General features: G+C 38.5%; 1 protein-coding gene across 3 annotated transcripts in view; it reads right to left on the bottom strand.

Annotated features, from left to right (window-relative positions):
• The window catches only part of ATP6V1H (ATPase H+ transporting V1 subunit H), a 92,265-nt gene that overhangs the window by 25,726 nt on the left and 44,763 nt on the right, over positions 1–21,776 (bottom strand). For all 3 annotated transcript variants that reach the window (XM_040972576.1, XM_040972575.1, XM_040972577.1), the window contains 4 exons: positions 19,491–19,683; positions 10,661–10,839; positions 9,381–9,506; positions 4,275–4,376 (listed from right to left, as the gene is read on the bottom strand). In XM_040972576.1, coding sequence (XP_040828510.1) covers positions 4,275–4,376; positions 9,381–9,506; positions 10,661–10,839; positions 19,491–19,683 — 600 coding nt within the window. The remainder of the gene's footprint in view (positions 1–4,274; positions 4,377–9,380; positions 9,507–10,660; positions 10,840–19,490; positions 19,684–21,776) is intronic.

The raw sequence follows: 21,776 nt of genomic DNA, 5'->3' as shown, positions 1-21,776 counted from the left end.
AGCCCTGTGTTCCCGATCTTATTCAGAATGGTCTAGTCAACAAAGGTCTGATGGAGTGCTGAAGAAAACACTATTGAGAGGTCTCCTGGGTCCACACGGGACCTCAGCATTTCAAACCTTCTGGCAGAGACTCAAACTCCTGCAGCTATTCTTTTGTTTTGTTTTGTTTTTTTAAAATTTAATTAATTGCATATTGCATTATGTGACACAGTTTTATAGGCACTGGGATTCCCCTCACTCCTGCAGCTATTCTTGCTCAGAGCAGTTATTGAGCATTTTCTAACCAAGTAGCAAGAAAGCAAAAAAACAAATCAATCAACTCAATAAATAAATACCAAAAAATAATAACAAAATAAAGCAACAAAAGAACCTGAGGGTAGATCTCGATTCAAGAATGTCTGTTTCAGATCTTTTTTTTTTTTTCGAATAATCACAAATAGTTCCTATAACTGTCATGAGACTTACCAGTAATTTGAACCAAAATTTAGTTATACAATTAAAATTTAGTTGATTAATCTTTTCAAACAATTTCAAATTGTTGATCTGTAAATCCACAGAGGACCCACTTATTAAGTTTGGCCAAAGAAAACATAAAAACAAAACAAAACAAAAACTTGTAACTCAGAGAGAAAACAATAGCTCTGTTCAACAAGATTTAAGAAGGACAGTCTTCAAACTGCTACACAATCAGAAATGCAGGAGCAAGACATTACACAGGAAAGTTACCTAAGACAAGTGGTGAGGCTCGCCAAGGTTAAGATGAATATGCCTGTCTACAATGGAAATACAAGGTGGTGTAGCACAGCCAGAGGTTCAGGCCAAAATAAATAAGACAGACTATTTTACGGAAGGGAACTGAGGACTGTCACAGATGTTGCAAGCAGTCTAGAAAAAGTAAAGTTTGGAATGAGAGGTAATCCTGTGTGGAGTGAGATGGTGAGGAGAGGGAAGAAAGGCGATGGTACAAAGGCAGAACAGGCTTCTTGCCAGGCAGAGCAGGTGTACAGTGAGGATCCTAAAGAACTGTGTGAACACCAGCTGGTAGGTGATGTCAACTGTGAGTCAGTACAGGGAGGTTAAGTTCTTCAATATGCCTTTTACTTTCAGGATTTGGGAACTTTGTGCTATTTTATCTGTGAGGAAATCTCAAAACATAAACAGAAAATGGAGTAAATATAAAGCACAGAAACCTTGTTTCTGATCATTTCTGCCAACATCATTTTTTAAAGCTATGATGCCAGCTATTTAGACCAATCCTAAAACACTAAGGATTCTGGGACTTTAACAATGACAATGCAGTCCTGTTTACATTATTAACTATAATGCTCTTTCAAGATACTTTAAAATACAAGTGAGAAGGAACCAAATCAGAAATGTAATGTGGGTGCTTTTTGGTTTCTCATCAAAACTCACATAAAATTGCCTCTGTTGAGGGGAATGAGCAGGAACTGTGACAGCAGAGGTAGTTTTCCGGGTTATTTCTTCGCTAATGCAAAACTCCTTTACGGTAAGCAGATGCCGCTTTTCTTCCGCCTTCCATAAAGTCAACAAGCAAAATACGCCTCAGAAATGTCTTGTGATAATCACTGTTCTTGAGCAAGATGTTTCAGCTTTGACTAGACCACTTTTACCTCTTGGTAGCCCTAGCTTTGTGCCTGCCTAAAGGTTCACACTGGAAAAGTCATGTTTCCTCTTATGTTTTCATCTTTTTGTTTCTCTTTATTTGAGAGGTAGAGGGACAGATGGAGAACTCACACCTGCAAGTTGGTTCCCCAAATGTCTACAATGGTTGGGGGAAGGCCAAGGCTAGGCCAGTAACCAGGAATTCTATCTAGTTCTCCCAGGTGGGTGGCAGGAACCCAGCTAATGAGCCCTCACTGCTTCCTGCTGGAAGCCTCGTTAGCAGCAAGCTGCAACCAGGAGCCAGAGGGGGAAACTGCTGAACTCGGGCACATCAACACAGAATGTGGGTAGCTTAATCACTAGGACAAACCATTAATCAACACTTTTTAAAATTTATTTTTATTTGAAAGGCAGAGTTACAGAGAGTATCTTCCATCTGCAGGTTCACTCCCAAAGTGGCTGTGAAGGCAGGAGCTGAACTGATTCAAAAGCCAGAAGCCACAAGCTTTTTCTGGGTCTCACCTAGGGGTGCAGGATCCCAAGGACTTAGAGCTATCCTCCACTGCTTCCCCAGGCCACAAGCAGGGAGCTGGATGAAAGCAAAGCATCCAGGGCACAAACTGGTGCACATATGTGATGCTGGTGCTTGCAGGTGGAGCATTAGCTAACTGAGCACCAGGCCGTCAGGATGTTTTTGAAGCTTCTCGTAATATACTAAACTCTTACACACACACACACAAACACAAACACACACACACACACACACACACACACACACACAGGCTTATACTGTATATGACACTTTACAGCACCAATACATTCTATTCAAATAAAACCTGCCATAATGCACCAATACATTGTATTCAAATAAAACCTGCCATAATTTTGGAATTAGGGTTGCCAAGATTAATCAACACAAAACAGCCTGAGTATGAGAAAGGGAAAATAAGATAAAGGCAAAATAAAAAAATTATGTTATCTCATTGGTACTTGGGCAAAGGGGAAAATCCTTCAAAGGATGCATCTTCATCTAAGTCACTGACATAAAATTTCATGACATTTAAGTGTCTATATGCAGTATGGACCAAAACCTCAAGAAGTGCAATAATTATGCAGACTTTATAATTAGAATTTTGGCCTACTGCAAATGCACTGAGCTCGGAAAATTCATTTCTGGCTCAGCGAACTACAACACCGTGGCATCCTACAGGTTCCACACAAGACAGCTCCAGGTTAGCTATCAGATCTGTTGGCCAGCAGATCAAACTCTAGCTATGGCGCATCAGGCGCCATTTTGTACAGTGCAGCAAAGAATTTAAGACTACAGGGACAACAGTGAGCTACGCATGCACTGAACTCCACAAAAACTCACTGAGCTTTGTGCATTGCATTGATCCCACCAGAAAATAATACCATCTATGGCATCCTATGGGTCAAAATAGGTCTGTGTGGCCTTCAGATCTAACAGCCAACAGGTTGCAGCAAGATCACCACCAACAACCTAGCTATATCGGACACCTGCTGTCCCCCTAGTTCTGGGACCTACTCCAACTGGAAGTGGGAGAATGGCTGTACAGATGATGGTGCAACCTCAACACGGTATCACAGGAAGTGGAGAGTGATGAGCCAGGAGCTGGGACTGTGGAGACCATGGTGGAAATCTGACATAAGAACCCAGACCTGGAATTCACTGGGGGGAGTGGCACAACTGACTGCAAACAAAGAGCCATGTACCAAATGCAATAAGTAAAATCAAACTGTAGACCTGTGGGTAACACAGCTTAGAAACCTGCCCCAAGGAGAAGAATCTGATAACCAGAAATACAATGATCAAGAGCAAAAGAGACAAAGGCACAATGAATAAAAGGAGCAAAATACTTTCCCAACCTCAGAGTTCACTGAAGAAGACATCTAGACAAAGGGGAATACAAAATTCAAAACGCTTATTATAAAACTTCTTGTCAACAAAAAGAAGCACATAAAGCAGGCATTCAAGGAATTCAAGGAATATGTCACACTGGAAATTAATCAAATGAAAACTGATATCAAAAATCAAGAATACAGTAGAGCAAATTAAAACTACAGTGGAGAGTCCAAAACAGAATGAAGGAGGCAGAAGAAAGAATCTCAAAATTAGAAGATATTTCCTGTCACCAGGGGGAAACAAACAAAAAGCTTGAAGCAGAGCTGGATCAGGCTAAAAAAAAGTATTCAAGAATTGAAAGACACTATTTTATGCATCTACTGTAACTTTCATTTACATTTTACATTTTACACTTTGAACCTACTAAAGTCAAGAACAATGTCTAATTCAGCTCTGTGGGTACCAAGAATAGTAAAATAAATAAATAAATAAACACAACTGCTCACCAAAAAAATAGCTATTCATTTAATGATACAAATCAAATAAAATATCTAATATAAACTTCTTCATAAGACCTCTATAATTACTATAGGATGGTTTTATGTAAGTGTAGTCATGTTTTTATACTGTTTTTAAGTGGATATCACAATTCCTATTATTATGGCAATTTTTATTTCATTTACTCTCATTCCTCTGCTAAACCACTGTATTTTAAATAAGCTTTTAATTTAGGATTCTTTGGGGAAGATTCCAACATGGCCAAATAAGGACAAAAGCAGTCTCTTACCGTTTTCCCCTGGGATAATGTCGCACATATTCTCCAACATCATGAGCAGCCACAGCTAACACCTGGGGATCATCTGATACCTCGAGAAGTTTGGTCAAGATTCTGAAATAAACATAATCCAAGGAAAAATCAAGTTCTAATTTATCTATGGAACACAACATAGATATAACAGGTATATCCCTGAAAACTGACATCTGTATTTTTCCATGGGTTTCACTATTCCATCTAAATTAGCATTTTTCAGACCTTTCATACATATACAGCAGGTTATTACTTTGAGATTCATAACGCATATGGGAAACATTCCCGAAATATCAGGACTGCCATTCTCGCTCTCTCCAGACAGACTTCCAGAATGTCAGCTGAAGTTATTTCAGTAAAGCTGCAAGCAGATCTTTGCGAACCACATTTTCGTGATGAATCACTTGTAAACCTCAGGCCTCACTGTCAGCAGTCAAGCAAATTTCTTTTCAGAAGCCTATGGTCAAGTGAGTAGGTTGAGTTCTAGGCACACATATCACCCTCTTCACCTCAAACCTAACTAAAGCCTCAAACACACACTTTACAAATAGAATCGAAGTCCCAATAGTAAGCAATTGTTTCTTAGTTGACAGGATCCCAGAGCATTTCCTGATTCTCATGCCCTCCTCACACACTCTCCAGTGCAACTGTGCAGAGTAAAATTTCCACTGGAACTTGATAGGCACTTCCAAGAACAGGAGCCTGGCACCAACATCAGAGAAAGTTTCCTCTGCCACTGCAAGGACCCCTTGTACCTAAGAGATGCACAGATCCTAGCAAGTGAACTGGAGAGGAGATTGATGCTGCTTAGGACCCAAATGTCTGCAATGGTCAAAGCCATGAACTCAGAGCTAAATCCAGATACCTCATGTGGGTGGCGAGTATCCAAATATTTGGACCCTCACCTGCTACCTCCCAAGGAGTACATGAGCAGGAAGCTGGAAATGGAAGCAGAGAGGGGACTCGAACTCAAACTCTGAGATTTGGGCATGTCAACTGGCATCTTAGCAGCTGCACCAAATGCCTACCTCCCCCACACATGTGTAATTTTAACATTTCAAACTATCCAAAGGCAAGCTTGGAAAGTATTTTAGAATTAAATTTAATTCAAATGAAACATCTTAATAATTTCAAAGATGTAAATGTATTTCATTTTTTACTTTAACATTTTAACATTAAGAAAATATTTCATGAACCCACAAGTAAATTAAAATTCCTAAAATGAATATAACATATGTTCTGAATACTTCAACCCATGGGCCAGAAAAACACAGTTCTAATAAAAACCTGGCTGCCTTCTCTCCTTGTAAGTAAACATGTAAGAACACAGCTCTACTCATGTCCTGTTCCTAGCTGCTTTGGCATGACAATAGCAGAGATGAGTGTTTGTCACAGAGAATAAATGGTTCACAAAGCCTAAAATATTTTCTCAGGGCATTAACTGAAAACATCTGCCAATCCATGCCTTAAAGCAGGGACTTATGCTTCTCCACATAGCTAACACCCTTGCTATCCAAAATATGGCATGTAAACCAGCAGTGCTATCACCTGGTCACTTATCAGAAATATTCACCCACGGGCCCTACCCCCCTAGACCTACTAATGAATCTATTTTTGCAGGATCCATGAACACTGGTAAAGCACTGTCTGATTCAAGGAATGTTAGAAGAGGATGTGATACACATCTCTCCAACTGTACGAAACACAGAAGTGATTTTTATAGTTATCCCGCATAGCCACTTGGGCCTCTGAATATCTCCAGCAATAATGAAAGTATTAGTCTACAAACCTGCTGAGCAGGCTATTAGTATTTACATCATCCATGAAATGAACAAGGAAAAGAATTTTGTGATAAGAAAGAGTTCCCTCCAACTTGTCTCACTACTGTTGTTAAGTCAATAATATATTCATCAATCAAAATTTAAATTCTTGTTACCACATCAACCACACGCCATGATTTTGTCACATACTCCCATGGGGTCCAGACAGCAACATACTGCAGCTTTGTAGTTCAATTAAGCATCAATTCCAACTCTGACATTCGCTGAAAATGTATTCTTTCAAAATGTCTACTCACATTCAAAACAGAATTTACATTATTAGTCTACTAGATTATTCAATAAATTTGCATTTACCTTCTTTCACAATATTTTCCCCAGGTTCATTCATCTCTTTGTTCTTTCCCTCCCTTTGTCTTTTCTCTGTCACCACTGTGGCTTCTTCTATTTCAGAATATTTCCCAACTCAAAATATAAACTTAATTTGAAATTATGACTTACAAACTATAAGGCGATTAAGAATCCTGAGACATCCTAAACTAAGTCACAGGCTGGAGGATGGATGAACTGGTAAGGAGATTATATTGACAACTTTGGGTTAGAACAACAAAGACAAGAACTGTTTCAATTCCTTTCTTCCAGGTGAAGACCGGCTGTTAAAACGACATCGCATCCTGCAGCAAAACTAACCAACCAAGAAGCAGCAATCACGTCTCGTCAGGGACCATCATCCCCTTGTACCCACCCTTTGTACCTACAGCCAGCATAGGCTCCATGTAAGCAGCTCTTTCTTCTTCAACTTTACTTAAAAGGAAGGCTCTCAATGAATCAGTTAAATCTACCTGGACAGTATAATATTGAATCTTCTACTTTTGCCTATACCTACAATGCCATGATACACTTAAAAATCAGAATCTTTTTTAAAGATTTATTTTTATTGGAAAGTCACATATATAGAGAGAGCAGACAAAGAGAAAGATCTTTCATCTGCCGATTCAATCCCCAAGTGGCCACAAGGGCCAGAACTGAGCCCATTTGAAGCTAGGAGCAGGAGCTTCTTCCATGTGGGTATAGGATCCCAAGGTTTTGGGGCGTACTCAACTGCTTTCCCAGGCCACAAGCAGGTTGCTGCATGGGAAGCAGAGCACCTGGGATTAAGCCAGCACCTCATATGGGATCCTCATGCATGCAAGGCAAGGACTTGAGCCACTAGGCTACCGCTCCGGGCCCTAAATATCAGATTCTTAAACTTGTAACTGTTCCTAGGTCATAATTAGATGTAAACGTGGTTTTCTACAGATGTTGAAAGAAAAAAAATCCCAATGAACAATTTTTTTTAATAGAAATATTAGGTACAGGCTTTAATGGCACTGATTTTGTCAACTAGCTTAAAGACAGTTCTACTATGCTTTTCCTGTCAATCATTTAACCAGCCCATCAATCATTTCATACTGAAATTTAAAAATAAACCACCATTATCACATAAACAACAACAAAATACCACATGCCAGTGTTTCTGGTTACAAAGAAAAGTCACAAATGTAGAAGCAGCAGTCTGAAGGAGCAATAAAAATTAAAACCTAATGCCAGAAAACAAAATATGGACTTGGACAGGTTTCTATCGGCATACCATAATGAAGATACACATAATGTTTTGATAAACATGTGTTAAAAGCTTCCCTCCACTACACTAAATGTTTCCAAAGATAACATTTTAAAAACAGCCTCTAGGTCCTTTTACTGCTAAAATACCAAGATGACAAGGTAACGTAGAAAAGATTATTTTCTTTCATTTCCCATTCTCCAAATGTTCTGACAAAATCTATCAACCATGAATTTCGGGTTGACACACTTTAAATAAATGCAATGTATTACTGTAAATATACAGAAAATAAAATCTACAGAATGTAACTCTAACTAAGATCTCCATCAGATACATGTACCTTGCTCCTTTTAGATACCTGCTTTCAATGACAATAATTTTTTTAAAAGAATATACCCTGGAGGAAAAACCAAAAATAAAGAAAAACAACAATATTAAAGTGAAAAATAAAAGGAACAAATGTTAAATGAAAGCATAAAAAGAACATGGCAGTGCAGGAAGCTGAGCAGTAACCCAATTTATAACATAGAATTACTATGTCAGTATTTCTAAATATCAAATTCAAACTGTGATGTTCAATAACTCCAGTAGCCACAGAAGGCTTTTTCAAGTTAAATTGATCAAAATTAAATTTTAAAGTTCAGTTTCTCAGACACACCCGTAGCATTTCCAGGGCTCTTAAGCTAGAAACTGCCATACTGAGCAACAGAAATATAAAACTGCATCATCCCAAAATGTTTGACTGAAACTAAAACGCAAAACTATGAATTTAAAGGATTCGATCTGCAGGAACATGACAAATCAAATGCAGATGACTAAATGTAATGATTTTATTCTTGTGGTTTTTGATAATCCACAGCTAATTACAGTGTGAAAATATTAAATAAAAACATCCAGAAATAAACAATTCAAAAGTTTTAAATTACATACTGTTCTGAGTAGCACAATGAAATCTTCTATCTCACATCACCCCACCCAAATCGTGAACCATCCTTTTGTCTATTATATTCATGTTGCACACTGCCTTCTTGTCAGTCACTTAGGAGCCATCTAGGTATCAGATCAACTGTGGGAGGTACTGCAGCATTTATATTCAAATAACCCCAACCCAGTAGCCTAGTGTTCCATGTAAACACCTGTTGTCATTCCCTTCACTTCATCTCATTACATAAGTACTATACCATCATCTCATATCACCACAAAAAGGATGAGTTAAGTGCAATAGGAGATTTTAAAACAGAGAAAAATGCATTCATTAACTTATAGTATACTAAATAGTTATAACTATACTGTTTTTAATGACTACTGTTATTTCTTTACTGTGCCCAACTTATAAATTCTATCCTAGCTATGTATATATAGGGAAAACCACTATGTGACTCTTGAAATCAGTATTCATGGTTTCAATTATCACTGGAGGTGGATAATTTCACCCATGTAGAAGAGGGCCCTCTCTACGTTATACAACAACAAACACACATTCAGAATACAAACACAACTTTTATAAAATGAGAAAAAAAAGTAATAAAGCCATAGTCAGCACTTTTCCAGGAAATGTTGAGTCTAAAAGGCCAAAAATGCATGTAAAGGTGTTCAACCACGCAGTCACCAAGAAAATATAAATTAAAACCACACAATACCAACAATTTAAAGATTGAGAAAAATGTGTCACTGAATATTTGAAAAGAGGAATAAAAAACTTACTTTAAGAGTTCATAATTCTTTTCATTTAGTCTCACTGCATTCTCTCTCCAAAACTTCTCAGATTTGTGCACAGGACTCCACTCCAGTCTTCCAGATTTCAATTCTGAACTGTATTCATCAAATGAGCTATAAAAATGTTTACAAAATTCAAAATTTACACAAAGGCTGGATGGCAGTATCCCCTGGGAAGCGCAAGTTGCAGGGTTGGGAGTTGGCCTGGTAGGTGATCTATGGGCTCTCCCCTTCTAGGCTGCAACTCCTGGTGCTGAGCATGTGACCCAAGGTCGGGGCAGGTCAGGCTGGACAAGATGGCCGCACCAGTCGGCATACATGTGGTCCAGGTTGGGAGCTGGGTCAGGCTAAACTGAACTGTAGCACCAATGGGTATACATAGATGGGATGGGGGACAGGCCAGGCTAACCTGGCCTACACAAAACTGGGGTTGGAGTTGGGCCTGGTGATTATTGAAGGTCACCCCGAGTAAGTCACAACACCTGGTGGTATGCTTGAAAACTGGGCCTGGGCCATAGCACCCATCAGTCTGCATAAAAAATGGGGCTGGGGGTAGAACTCTCCAGGCAGAGGCACCCACCAGTATGTGCACTGGCTAGCATAGGTAACAGACCAAACCACCCTGGTGAAATTTCCTGGCGGACTCCCAGACTAGAGTGCTGGATTCAAACCCTGGCCACAGGGAAAATCACATGGTGTGCATGTTTCAGGACTGGGTCTCTTCAGTTTCTAATACCTATACAGTGGACAGCATGGGACAAATGACAGCCACTTCATCTAGGCCAGCAGAGGATGGAAAACAGAACAGATTGAACAACTCTCCTGGCCAAGCTTTGCAGCAAGTGTCTAGGTCTGTGAACGCACTAAGATGGATTTGGTCAAGCAACAGACCTTGGAAACGTTTTCTCAAAGACACGCAAGTAGCACTCTTGAAACATTCTTCCCCACATAGAGGTCTCTAACACATCATCAACGACCATCCCTCATGCTCATGTGCTGATCTAGTTTGACAGCAAGGAGCCAGCATCCTTAGGGTGTTTCCAGGCCACACCCCACAACAGCGGAGAGAGGAGAAAAAAAGCTAAAATATTTATCCCACTCACCTTTCTCCACACCTGATCTTTCCCACCCAAATCAGAGGCCCACATGGGCATGCATCCTTCTCAACTTTGTAAATAATGTTAAAAATAAAATTAAAAAACAGAAGCTATGCAAGTCAAAAAATGTCCAACAGGTCCAGCACTTGTGAATTTAGAAGAACAACACACCTTAGGTCCTGGACACTCTCACCAAGTTTTTCCAAAAGAAATTTGATATCTTCACTGATATCTTCATCATCATACTTCTGCTGCTCCAAATTCTCCAACTGCTTCAGAACTTTGCACTGAATCATGGCCAGAGCATATTCTTGACGAGTTTCTCTTTCAGTTGATTTTTCTAAAAAGTTCTGGATAAAACAAATAAATAATGACAAGCTATAAAATTGAGTAATATTCTAAGACCTCTGCATTTTCTTTCATCCTTCTCTGTTCCTTGTTTCCAGGTTTACCCTCAGAACTAGACTGTCACATTAACTTCAAATAAAGTAGAAATCAAGACAAACAGATAAAGTGGCAAAGGATATTTTAATAACACAAGTGACAATTGGCCAGGAAAATACAACATTAGCAAATTATTCATAATACAGTTTCAAACATTCAGGAAACAAACTAGCAGAAGGAAAAAGAAGAAATAAATCTACATACATACTAAAAAAATTCAAGGCAAACTGAATTAAAGGACAAATTTGTTTTGATGCAAAATAAATTTTGATGGACACAATAAATCTTTAGAAAATACATGGAAAAGATGTACACATAGACGCCAAAACCTTTTAGATTAGAACAAATGCATTTAACTCTATTTTCTACAAAGTTTCTGAAGTACCCTAAATTAAATAATAGCTACAGGTTTTAATAGCTCTCACAGCAATTAAGAGAAACAAAATAAAACCTGCACATAAAATATCTCAGTAACACTCTTGATCACCTGGACTAACCAACGTCTGTAGAACACTATCTCTCCTAAAAGTATGCACTCTGTGGTCTCTACATTCACCATGGCCAACTCTAAACTGAAAGTGGGTCTCAAATGTCAAAGAACTGAAATCTTACAGAATAAGAGTATGTGATTCTACACAACCACAGGTCTAAGAAGAAATTATCACAGCGAACGGCTTAACACTTTCACATGCTTGTCTCTTCCTAAATTTTGAGACCTACCCAGCCCTCCCGCCACACACCCACACACACTCTCAATAGCATCAGACTAAGAATCACATTTTTAATTTCTCCCTTCACCTCTAGTTCCTCTGTGAGTATTACTACAAATTATTCTCTTTCAGGACATCTATGATTCTTTGCTAGACTAATTCTTTAGGTTTTGGGAGGTTTTTTGTTTGCTTGCTTGGCTTTGTTTTTATTTTTGTTTTTGTTTTTTATTTGAAAGTCTGAATTTCAGAGAGAGGGGGAGAGGAGAGGTCTTCCATATGCTGGTTCACTCCCCAGATGACTATAACAGCCAGGCTAAGCCAGGCTAAGCCAGGCTAAGCCAGGCTTGGCCAGGCTTGGACCAGGGTGAAACCAGATGCCAGGAGCATCTTATGAGTCTCCAATGCGGGTGGTAGGGGCCCAAGCTGCTTTCCCCAGGTGCATGAGCAGGGAGCTAGACGAGAAGTAGAGCAGCCAGAACTCCAACCGGTACCCAAGGAATGCTGATGTCAGAGACAGTAGCTTACTCACTACGCTACAATGCCAGGCCCTCTTTTGGATTCTTTCAACTGTGGCAAACCCTGGCAACCTCTTCCCCTTTAAATAAACATTTTTCCTTCTTCCCCTCCTTTTGTGATGTTTTACTTTTACCCTTTTTAGTTACTTTCCCTCTCTTCTAACCTTCCATTACATTCTTTTCTTAATTTTAGAAAACTATCAAAGCTCTCTTGTTCATATGATCCTTTATTAATGTTGCTATATACTTGCTGCTTGGAGGAGTAAACTATATACAAAAAACATTATGTAATCTAGTAAACCAAGCCACAATATATTCTCATTGACATTTTTTTAAAGGTTTATTTTTATTACTTTTTTATTGGAAAGGCGGATATACAGAGAGGAGGAGAGACAGAGAGGAAGATCTGTCCAATAAGTCACTCCCCAAGTGGCCGCAATGCCTGGAGCTGAGCCAATCCAAAACTAGGAGCCTCTTCCCTGTCTCCCACATGGGTGCAGGGTCCCAAAGCTTTGGGCTGTCCTCGACTGCTTTCCCAGGACACAGGCAGGGAGCTGGAAGGGAAGCAGGGCCACCAGGATTAGAACCGGCGCCCATATGGAATCCCGGTGCATTCAAGGCGAGGACTTTAACCACTACACTATTATGCCAGGTCCCTCATTGACTACTTTTAAAGGTTACCAGTTATGGACAGATTTTCAATTTTATTGTGTGCTTACATACCAGGAACTTGATCCAGTAAAAGCTATCTGTCAAACTCAGAAAGCTGAGATGATGGCTAAATAGCAGTCTTCACTGTTAATTACCATTATTATTTAATATTCCCGGAACATTGGCAGAGATCTAATTTTCCAAGTTGTTCATTTTTTTTTTACTAGGAATATACTACACACTTATTTAAAAAAAAAAAAACAGAAGAAAGAAACTAGAAAGAAAAATATCACACATAGTGTACCCCTTACTGTCAGTTATTTTAGAATAATTCTTTTGTCTTTTTTTGTCATGGATAAGATTACACTTAGGGATTCAGGATGAAAAGGAAAACACACATATGCAATTTTTAACATCTGACAACTTACTAACTACATATAGGAACCCTTTATGATACCATATACTATGGCAGTGCTAGATTTATTTTCACTATAATGTTGGAATTTTATTAAAAATAAATAATAGTGAATAAATAATAATAATGAAATAACATATAGGAAAGGACAGCTAGATAGTAATTTTTAAGTGATACTATTCATTTCCATGTTAACTGCTTAGGAAACTTGATCTGTCAACCAAACAGAAGTAAAAGTCATACAAAGAAAACAAGAATAAAAGTTAAAAAGATATCTGATATCTTACTAGCATAACAATCAGTCAAGGGTGACTTTCTCACCTAACAATTTAAAAAATATTATAAAAATATCTTATGTTTTGAGAAGAACTTTCAAGTTTATGAACATACTGAAATTTAGAAAAAAGTACTTGCAATAAAAGAAAATAAGAACTCCCTCCCCATCCTTTATCATCTGTCACATGTTTTTCATATGGCTTATTAAAACAGATTAGCAATTTTAACACAATTGTGAAAAACAGATGTAAGAGGCTTTGAGGCACATGGATTCTCAACACTGCAGTAGCTTCAGGTTAACAGATCTTCAGTCTCAGAATTTTATCATCATAGTTTTAAATATGAGAACCAAATAAAGCAGTAAAAATTTCACAAAAAAATTTAACTCAGACAATGAAGAAATCAGTAACAATATCAGAAAAGCCATAACCACAACACCACTCCTAAAGGTTTCTCGCAGTGGTTTTGTTCATTCTTTTACACAGCCACATGCCTGGGAAGCAGAAGGAACTGTAGGCATTCAGAGAAAAAAGACACAATACACAGGCAAGCACAGGCAGACTGGCTAGCATCACTGTTAAGAGACTGAGTCATACCGCCCTAAGGTTGATTCCTTACTTTGCTACTTTCATATTCCTCTTTAATTTTTTTTTTAATTCAAAAGAGAAGTCAGGGCACAAGGCTTTGGCTTAGTGCCAAATCAATAAGTCAAAGCCTTGTGATTAAGGCACACATGAATGCGTAACTGTGCATTCCAGCTCTGATTTATAATCACAGCTTCCTCCTGATTCAGACCCTGGGAAGCAGAAGCTCAAGAAACTGCGTCTGCCACGCACCTAGGAGATCTGGATTTCATTTCTGCCTCATGGTGTCGGCACTGGCATTGCTCCTGGACCAGCCCCAGCAGGTGTAGGTTTTGGGGAAGTGAACCACAGTTAGTTCTCTCTCCCTTTCCTTATGAGGCCCTTTCTTTCTCCTTCTCCCATTCCCTCTCCTATACTGCTCTTCCTCTACAAAAAAGGGGTGGTGTATCTTACAAAATGAAAAGAGAAACAGACTTACATTCCATAGTCCCTCAGACTAGACAAAGTGTATGAGAAAGAAGCCAAAGTACATATAATGAATGTCTTATTTGAAGGCACTGTGCTTTGGTGGGTGGTATCCTATGTCTGTGAATACAAATTAGAGTCAGTTGACAATCAAAATGAATGAAATACTGATACGGTTCCACTCATTTAATGCTCAGAATAGTAAAAGCAAAAACTCTGTAAGTTTACGCTTCCAAAAAGTAAACAGCCAAGAACATCAGAATTCTTTTCCAAGAGCCAGACATACATGCTCCATTTACTTCACTACAAGTCACATGCAGGAGAGTAATCTATACTTCTACAAGAAAAAATTACTCACAGCACCAGTTTTTCCTTAATTTGTTACTGCTCTCTGCCTTTGTACTTCTTAAAAAGTAGTCATCATTCAAAATGCCAAAAAGGTTTCCTCTCTGAAGCCTTTTTCTAAAACCCTGTATTCTCACCCTCCACCTCTTTACACTGCCTTCAACATTGCACTGCAGTGACACCTTCTCACTGTCTATCTTCACCAAACTGGAAGACCTTTGATATTAAGCTACATTTTGGTCACCATTGTTCCATTGTGATGAGCATAGAGCCTAGCACACTCATTTTTATGGATTAAGAGACTGGCTGAGGTTGGCACGGTGACACATCAGGCTAATCCTCCACCTGCAGCATCAGCATTCCATAAGCGTGATGGTGGTTCCTGTCTGGGCTGCTCCACTCCTCATTCAGTTCCCTGCTCACAACCTGGGAAAGCATTGGAGGATGGCTCAAGCCCTTTGAATGCTTGCACTCACATTGGAGACCTGGAAGAAGCATCAAGTTCCTAGCTTTGGATTGGCTCAGCTCTGGTCACTGTGGCCCAAATGAATGAATCAGTGAATAGAAGATTATCTATCTATCTATCTATCTATCTATCTATCTATCTATCTATCTATCTATCTATCTTTCTCTCTCCCTATAATTCTGCCTTCTAAATTAAAGTATTAAATAAATAAATAAGCAAATTGTAAAAGAGACTAGTAGGAGGCCAGCACTATGGTGTAGCGGGTATAGTGGTTGCCTGTAACACTGAAATCCCATATGGGGACCAATTTGAGTCCCAACTGCTCTTTTAACAACCACCAACAGAATGACAGAAAACATTTACATATTATCCAACTAATAAAGAATTAATATTCAGGATCTATAAAGAGCTTAAGAAATAATAACAAAGCAGTCCAGTTAAGAAATGAGCAAAGGGCATGAACGGATGCTTTTCAAATGATGAAATATCAATGGCCAATAGATACATGAAAAAAATGCTCAGGGTCACTCCCTGTCAAGGAAATGCTGATAGAAATCATAAGGATGTTTTTCCTCACCCCAGTTAGAATGGCTAACATTCAAATTTAAGAAAAAATAGTAAATGTTGGTAAGGATATAGGGAAAAGAGTATCTTGATATACTGTTAGCAAGAATGTAAACTAATATAACCGTTATGGAAGACAATATGAAGATTCCTCAGAAATTGAAAAACAGATCTACCATATGATGTACACATTTCAATACTGGAAATTTATCCAAACAAAATGAAATCAGCACATGAAAAAGTTGTTTGTACTTCCCATGTTTCATTACAGCTCAGTTTACAATACTTAAGATACAGAATTAACCCAGATGCCCATCAAATGATGACTAGATGAAGAGAATGTGGTTTATACACACTATGCAATACTATTCAGTCACACACACACACAAAAACCAAGGTCCTATTTTTTGCAACAAAATGGATACAACTGGAATCATTATGCTTGATGAATTAACTCAGTCCTAAAAACATAAATATCACATTTTCTCTGATATTTAATTATTAATACAGAACATCAAAAGAAGTTTAGGAAAAAGGAGGAGGGGGACTTCCATAGGGTCACAGGAAAAAAAAAATGTATATTAAAGAGTGGCTTTTAAAAATATAAATAAGGGCAATTAAAGGAAAACCTAATGCCAAGAACACTTATTCAACTGTTGGTCGGCACTGATGGCACTGAGTATTGGCTCAACTTTACACTCCTTCAATCCCATCTCCAGTTCTTCAATTACCCACCCTAATCCCCTTTCTAGGCAGCTAGGAAAGGCATGAGCTTAAGATTGCCAACAGGCATTTTAATCTAAGGAATTTGGCTTCTCTTACACTATCTTTGGTTTTCCTTTTCACAGGGCCCTCTCTACCCCTTTCAATGTCACTTTTCAGTTACTGAAAATATGCCCTGAAACAAAACAAACAAACAAAAAGGTGGGGATGGGGGGGGGTGGAGAACAGACTAGTCAAGTTTTTGGCTCTGCAGCTGACAGACCACAACAAGATCATAATCTTAATCATGAGGAATTAATATCAAAACCTGCTTCCTCACAAATAATATAAAAATAACTTGGGCCCCTGCGCCGTGGCGCAGTGGTTAAGGTTCTTGCCTTGAACGCCCGGGATCCCATATGGGCGCCGGTTCTATCCCCTTCCAGCTCCCTGCCTGTGGCCCGGGAAAGCAGTACAGGACGGCCCAAAGCTTTGGGACCCTGCACCCGCACGGGAGACCTGGAAGAGGCTCCTGGCTTCGGATCGGCATAGCATCGGCCGTTGCGGATCACTTGGGGAGTAAATCATGGGACAGAAGCTCTTCCTCTGTCTCTCCTCTCTGTATATCCGCCTTTCCAATAAAAAAAAAAAAAAAAACTAACAGAACCTACTGAGAAAAACATCAATGAAACCTGATATTCTCAACACAGATTAATAGACTTAAGAATGTGAGTTATGGCTGTTGTTCTAACTCATGCCAGTTGTTGACCTTGTTTCATGGCTTCTCAGGGAAATGTATAGTGATGGAGTACTGGGGTCTACCATATCTAGATTTGAGGTTATAAGCAACATGCATCCCTGCTTCCAGACGAAAAATGGATTTCCAATGACACCGCTGGACATGTGTAGACAATGGGATGCTGGACTGTCAGACATTGTCTGTACCAGCAACGTCGGGTACACTTAAATAAGAGACTGATGGAAATATGATTCCTTATGAAGGACTACACCATTGTAGTAAAATGGGGAAAATCTGTCAGGAGGTGGGAGTTTGGGGGTGAGTCCCAGTCTATATGGAAAAAGAAAAAAAAAAGAATGTGAGTTACACTGAGTTTGAATCCTGTTCAGTCACTTCTAGCTTTTGGCAAATTTTTAAACTTCTGGTGGCTGATGACCACTGGGTGGAGTTCCTAGGGCAACTAAATGTGTAATACATTCCTAGTACAATTAAATCTGTAACACATCTAAAGGAATTAGGACAGTATCTGACAGAGAATAAGCTCTCAAAAAATATTAGTTGATATTGCACACTGGTTATCGAGAAAAGAACTCCCACACATGAAATTGGAAGCAAGAGCCCAGAACTTTCTAGAATCCTACATGAATGCAGGGATGCATGTACTTAACTCACCACATGCTGCCTCCCAGGCTGCACATTAGTACAGGAAACTGGAGGCAGAAGTAGAGTTGGAACTCAAATCCAGGTCATCCAACGTGGTGTCTTAACCACTGTGCCCAATGCCAACACCCACATCAAATTTTAAAGGTGACAAATAAAAAGGCTAAGCAACTTATAGAAGCAATATTCATGGAGGATAAAAATATCAGAAGATGTTCAGCTTCATCCTTTATTAACAGGATGCACATGAAATCAATTTTGTAAAACCTGAAAGATAATTCTAGTGAGTAGATAATTATGCATGTTATAAATATACAGCTAATAGAAATGTAAATTTGCACATTTTTGGAAGGTGGTTTGACATTATTTAATCAAAGAGGTTAAAAAAAGGTGTGTCTCTCTGACTTAGCAATTCCATTGCTGTAACTACATTCAAATGAAAATCATCAAAGTGGACAAACACACGTAAAGGAAACTAGAAAACACTGCACATGGCTCTACCAGCAGGACACTGGTAAGACAAACCACCGCCAAACAACACAGTACAATAAATGCAGCCATCAAAGAGAACGCTAAGGATTATTTTACCTAGAAACGAAAATATATTTATTCTGTTTTTAAAAAGTTACAGAACAGCATTTAAAATAAAATGCTGTTTTATTTTTAAATACTAACAAACCCATGCATTTATTTACATACTTCTCTCATCTTGTCTAGAAATATCTGAAATATCCGAAAGTTTTGTCACTATTTGGCAGACATGTGGTCTACCTTCTAAATTTCTACAATACATCTAAACTACTATTTATTTTGAACTTTTTATTGTTTACTTAAAGAAAGTATAAGAACAGGGCCCACATGATAGCATAGTGGCTAAATCCTTGCCTTGCATCTGCTGGGATCTCATAAGGGTGGCAGTTTATATCCCAGTTGCTCCATTTCCCACCCAACTCCCTGCTTGTGGAGAAGATTGTCTAAAGAATTGAGAACCAGCACCCATAAGACTCAGAAAAGGTTCCTGGCTTCTGGCTTTGGACTGGCTTAGCTCTGGCTATTGTGACCACCTGGCAAGTGAATCAGTGGTCGGAACATCTTTCTTTCTGTATATCTGCCTTTTCAATAAAAAATAAATAAATAAATCTTAAAAAAAAAAAAAAAAAAGGCAGACAGGCAAGCACAAGAACAAACAATGGGCAAGACATAAATTCTGGGCCTGAAGTTAAAGAAGGTTAAAGCAACCAGCATCCCATGTGTCAACCAGTTAATGCCAGAAATAGAAATCAGTGCTATTTTGCTTTATGTTTTTCATAAGTTTATACTTTTGTAACTACATGCAAGATAAGCAACTTTTTCCAAAACATCAATAAAAAAAAAAAAACATTTCCACCTGCTACATGTATAGCACAGTGGAAAATGTCACACAAATATTTGAACACACCAAAATATTACCAAAAAGGCCACTTACACGAAACGCTGCAAGAATGATTCTTGTTACTTTCTCTTTGACAGACTCTTGCAGGATATCGGACAGAACAGGGATGATATTGTAGCGTCGCAGGTGTTCACACATTTGAGGACTGAACGCCAGGAGCCATATTGAAAAAATCATTTGATACTGGAGTTGAAAACCACACTTGTTACTCAAAACTCCCATTATACTGAAAAAAAGCACATACATACACACATATAGAAAACTATTAATATGATAGCACAATAAGAAGGAAGAAACAACTACTACCTTTTTGCACTAGTGATACAACATTTTGATTTATGTCTTCAGCTTCTTCCAGCAATAACACATAGCTAGATTGCTACTCACAGAAGGCCATTTCCAGCACAACCCTTCTCTCCAGAAATCCTAGGACTTCAGAAAGCACAGTGCTTGCTATAAAGAACTAACAAGAGGGCAGAGACTTGCAACATGGCAGACAGAGAGGGGACATGGATACAATTAACAGGAAATCCAAATCGATAGGATACAAGCGACAAAAACGATGAGTATAACAAGACTTTAGCTTAAAATCTATAAGAAATGCTAAATTTCACTTCAAGAGCAGGTATTTGGTTGATAGTTAGCCATTAAGAATGCCTGCAATTCATTTCTGAGCACCTAGGTTTCAGTCTAGATTCTGGACACAACCTTCTAGCCATGGACACCCTGGAAGTTAGCAGACAATAACTCGAATAGTTGGGTTCCTTCCACCCACATGGAGGAGCCAGATCGACTGTCCAGTTCCTAGTTTAAGCCTGACCCAGCCTCAGCCAGCTTTGGGCATTTGAAAGTAAACCAGCAACGTTCTGTTTGTCATTCCCTGTTTCTCAATAAAATGTAAGCCAATAAGCAAAGTTCAGCTTCATTCAGTCACTTCTTCAAACACAAAATTTCAGTGATCCTTGGCATCAGCATTGTGGTGCACTGGGTTAAGCTATCACCTGCAATGTCAGTATCCTATATGGGTGCCAACACCAGTTGTAGCTACTACATTCCCAACTCAATTCCATACATTTTGCTTGGAAAGCAGCAGAAGATGGCCTGAGTATTTGGACTCCTACTCAGGTGGGAAACCTGGGTAGAATTCCAGGCTCCTAGATTCAGTCTGGTCCCATGCTGGTTGTAGCAACCATTTAGGAAACAAATCTGCCAAGACTCTCCCCATTTCTGTGCTAACTTGCCTTTCAAAAAAATAAATGTTTTTAAAATTTTCAGTGATCTAGCCTCTCCAGAAATATTATCTGTACTTGCTGCCTGACATGAGTGAGCTTTTTTTTTTTTTCAGGACAAAGTTAATCAGTTAGCAAACTAACAAATCTGTCAAATTATCTCTGTTAAAAATTGAAAAGTTTAGATGACCACATAGGTTGAAGGAAACTCAAGGACAGTGTACTAGTGCTGAAACCAAAACAGAAGTTTCAGGCATGGATTTGTCCACAGTGATTAACACTGCAGAGAGGTGTTAAGGGAGCCTAACAAATGTGCAGACATGGGGCAGGCATTATAGCACAGAGCGGTAGGCTTTCACTTGGCACACTCACATCTCCCATCTGAATGTTGGTTTAAGCACCTGCTGCTCTGGTTCCCATTTAACTCCCTGCTAGTGAGTACTGGAAGCAGGTAACTTTACAAAATGTATAGACAATGCATATAATTCTATTGAGGAAGTAAATCTACCACATTCAAACATTACTCATAAGAAATATTTTAATGAAGCAAAATAAAGATCCTGTTTACCAGGAAAGAAAAGTGAATTCACCTAAAATGGAATATGAAAAAAAAAATAAGTAAAACATACTACTAGTAGAAAAAAGAGAGGCCAAGATAAATATAAACAGTGATTAAGCAAATATTAGAGGACAACTTAGGTGGAAATACTAGCAAGACACTGCAGATCTTTTTTAAAAAGGTGCACAAAAATAATACTAAACATTTATATGATGTATATTAATATCCTTAGTGGTGGTAAGCACACCAACATACACAAACTGAACATAGAATTCTATATTTTATTTATCCCTGCTCTAGTTGCTAAGAAGAATAGCTAGTGTTCTTGACAAGTCTCCAAATACTGAGCTTTAATAACTGGAAAAGTCACATCTGGTCAACATTAGTATGCAAAAGGAATCACTGAATCAAATTTTATTATTTCTGCTTATTTTTTAATTGTTTACAGAGATTTTTAATTTATGGCTTTTATTCTTTCTTACCGGTCTTGTAAATAACAAAAGAAATTCTAATTTTTGTCAGAAGAATAAA

The sequence above is a fragment of the Ochotona curzoniae genome, unplaced genomic scaffold (genome assembly GCF_017591425.1).
Source record: "Ochotona curzoniae isolate NIBS_2020 unplaced genomic scaffold, NIBS_Ocur_1.0 contig_2318, whole genome shotgun sequence".
NCBI classification, from domain to species: Eukaryota; Metazoa; Chordata; class Mammalia; order Lagomorpha; family Ochotonidae; genus Ochotona; species Ochotona curzoniae.
This window is presented reverse-complemented; position numbering and strand designations above follow the sequence as displayed.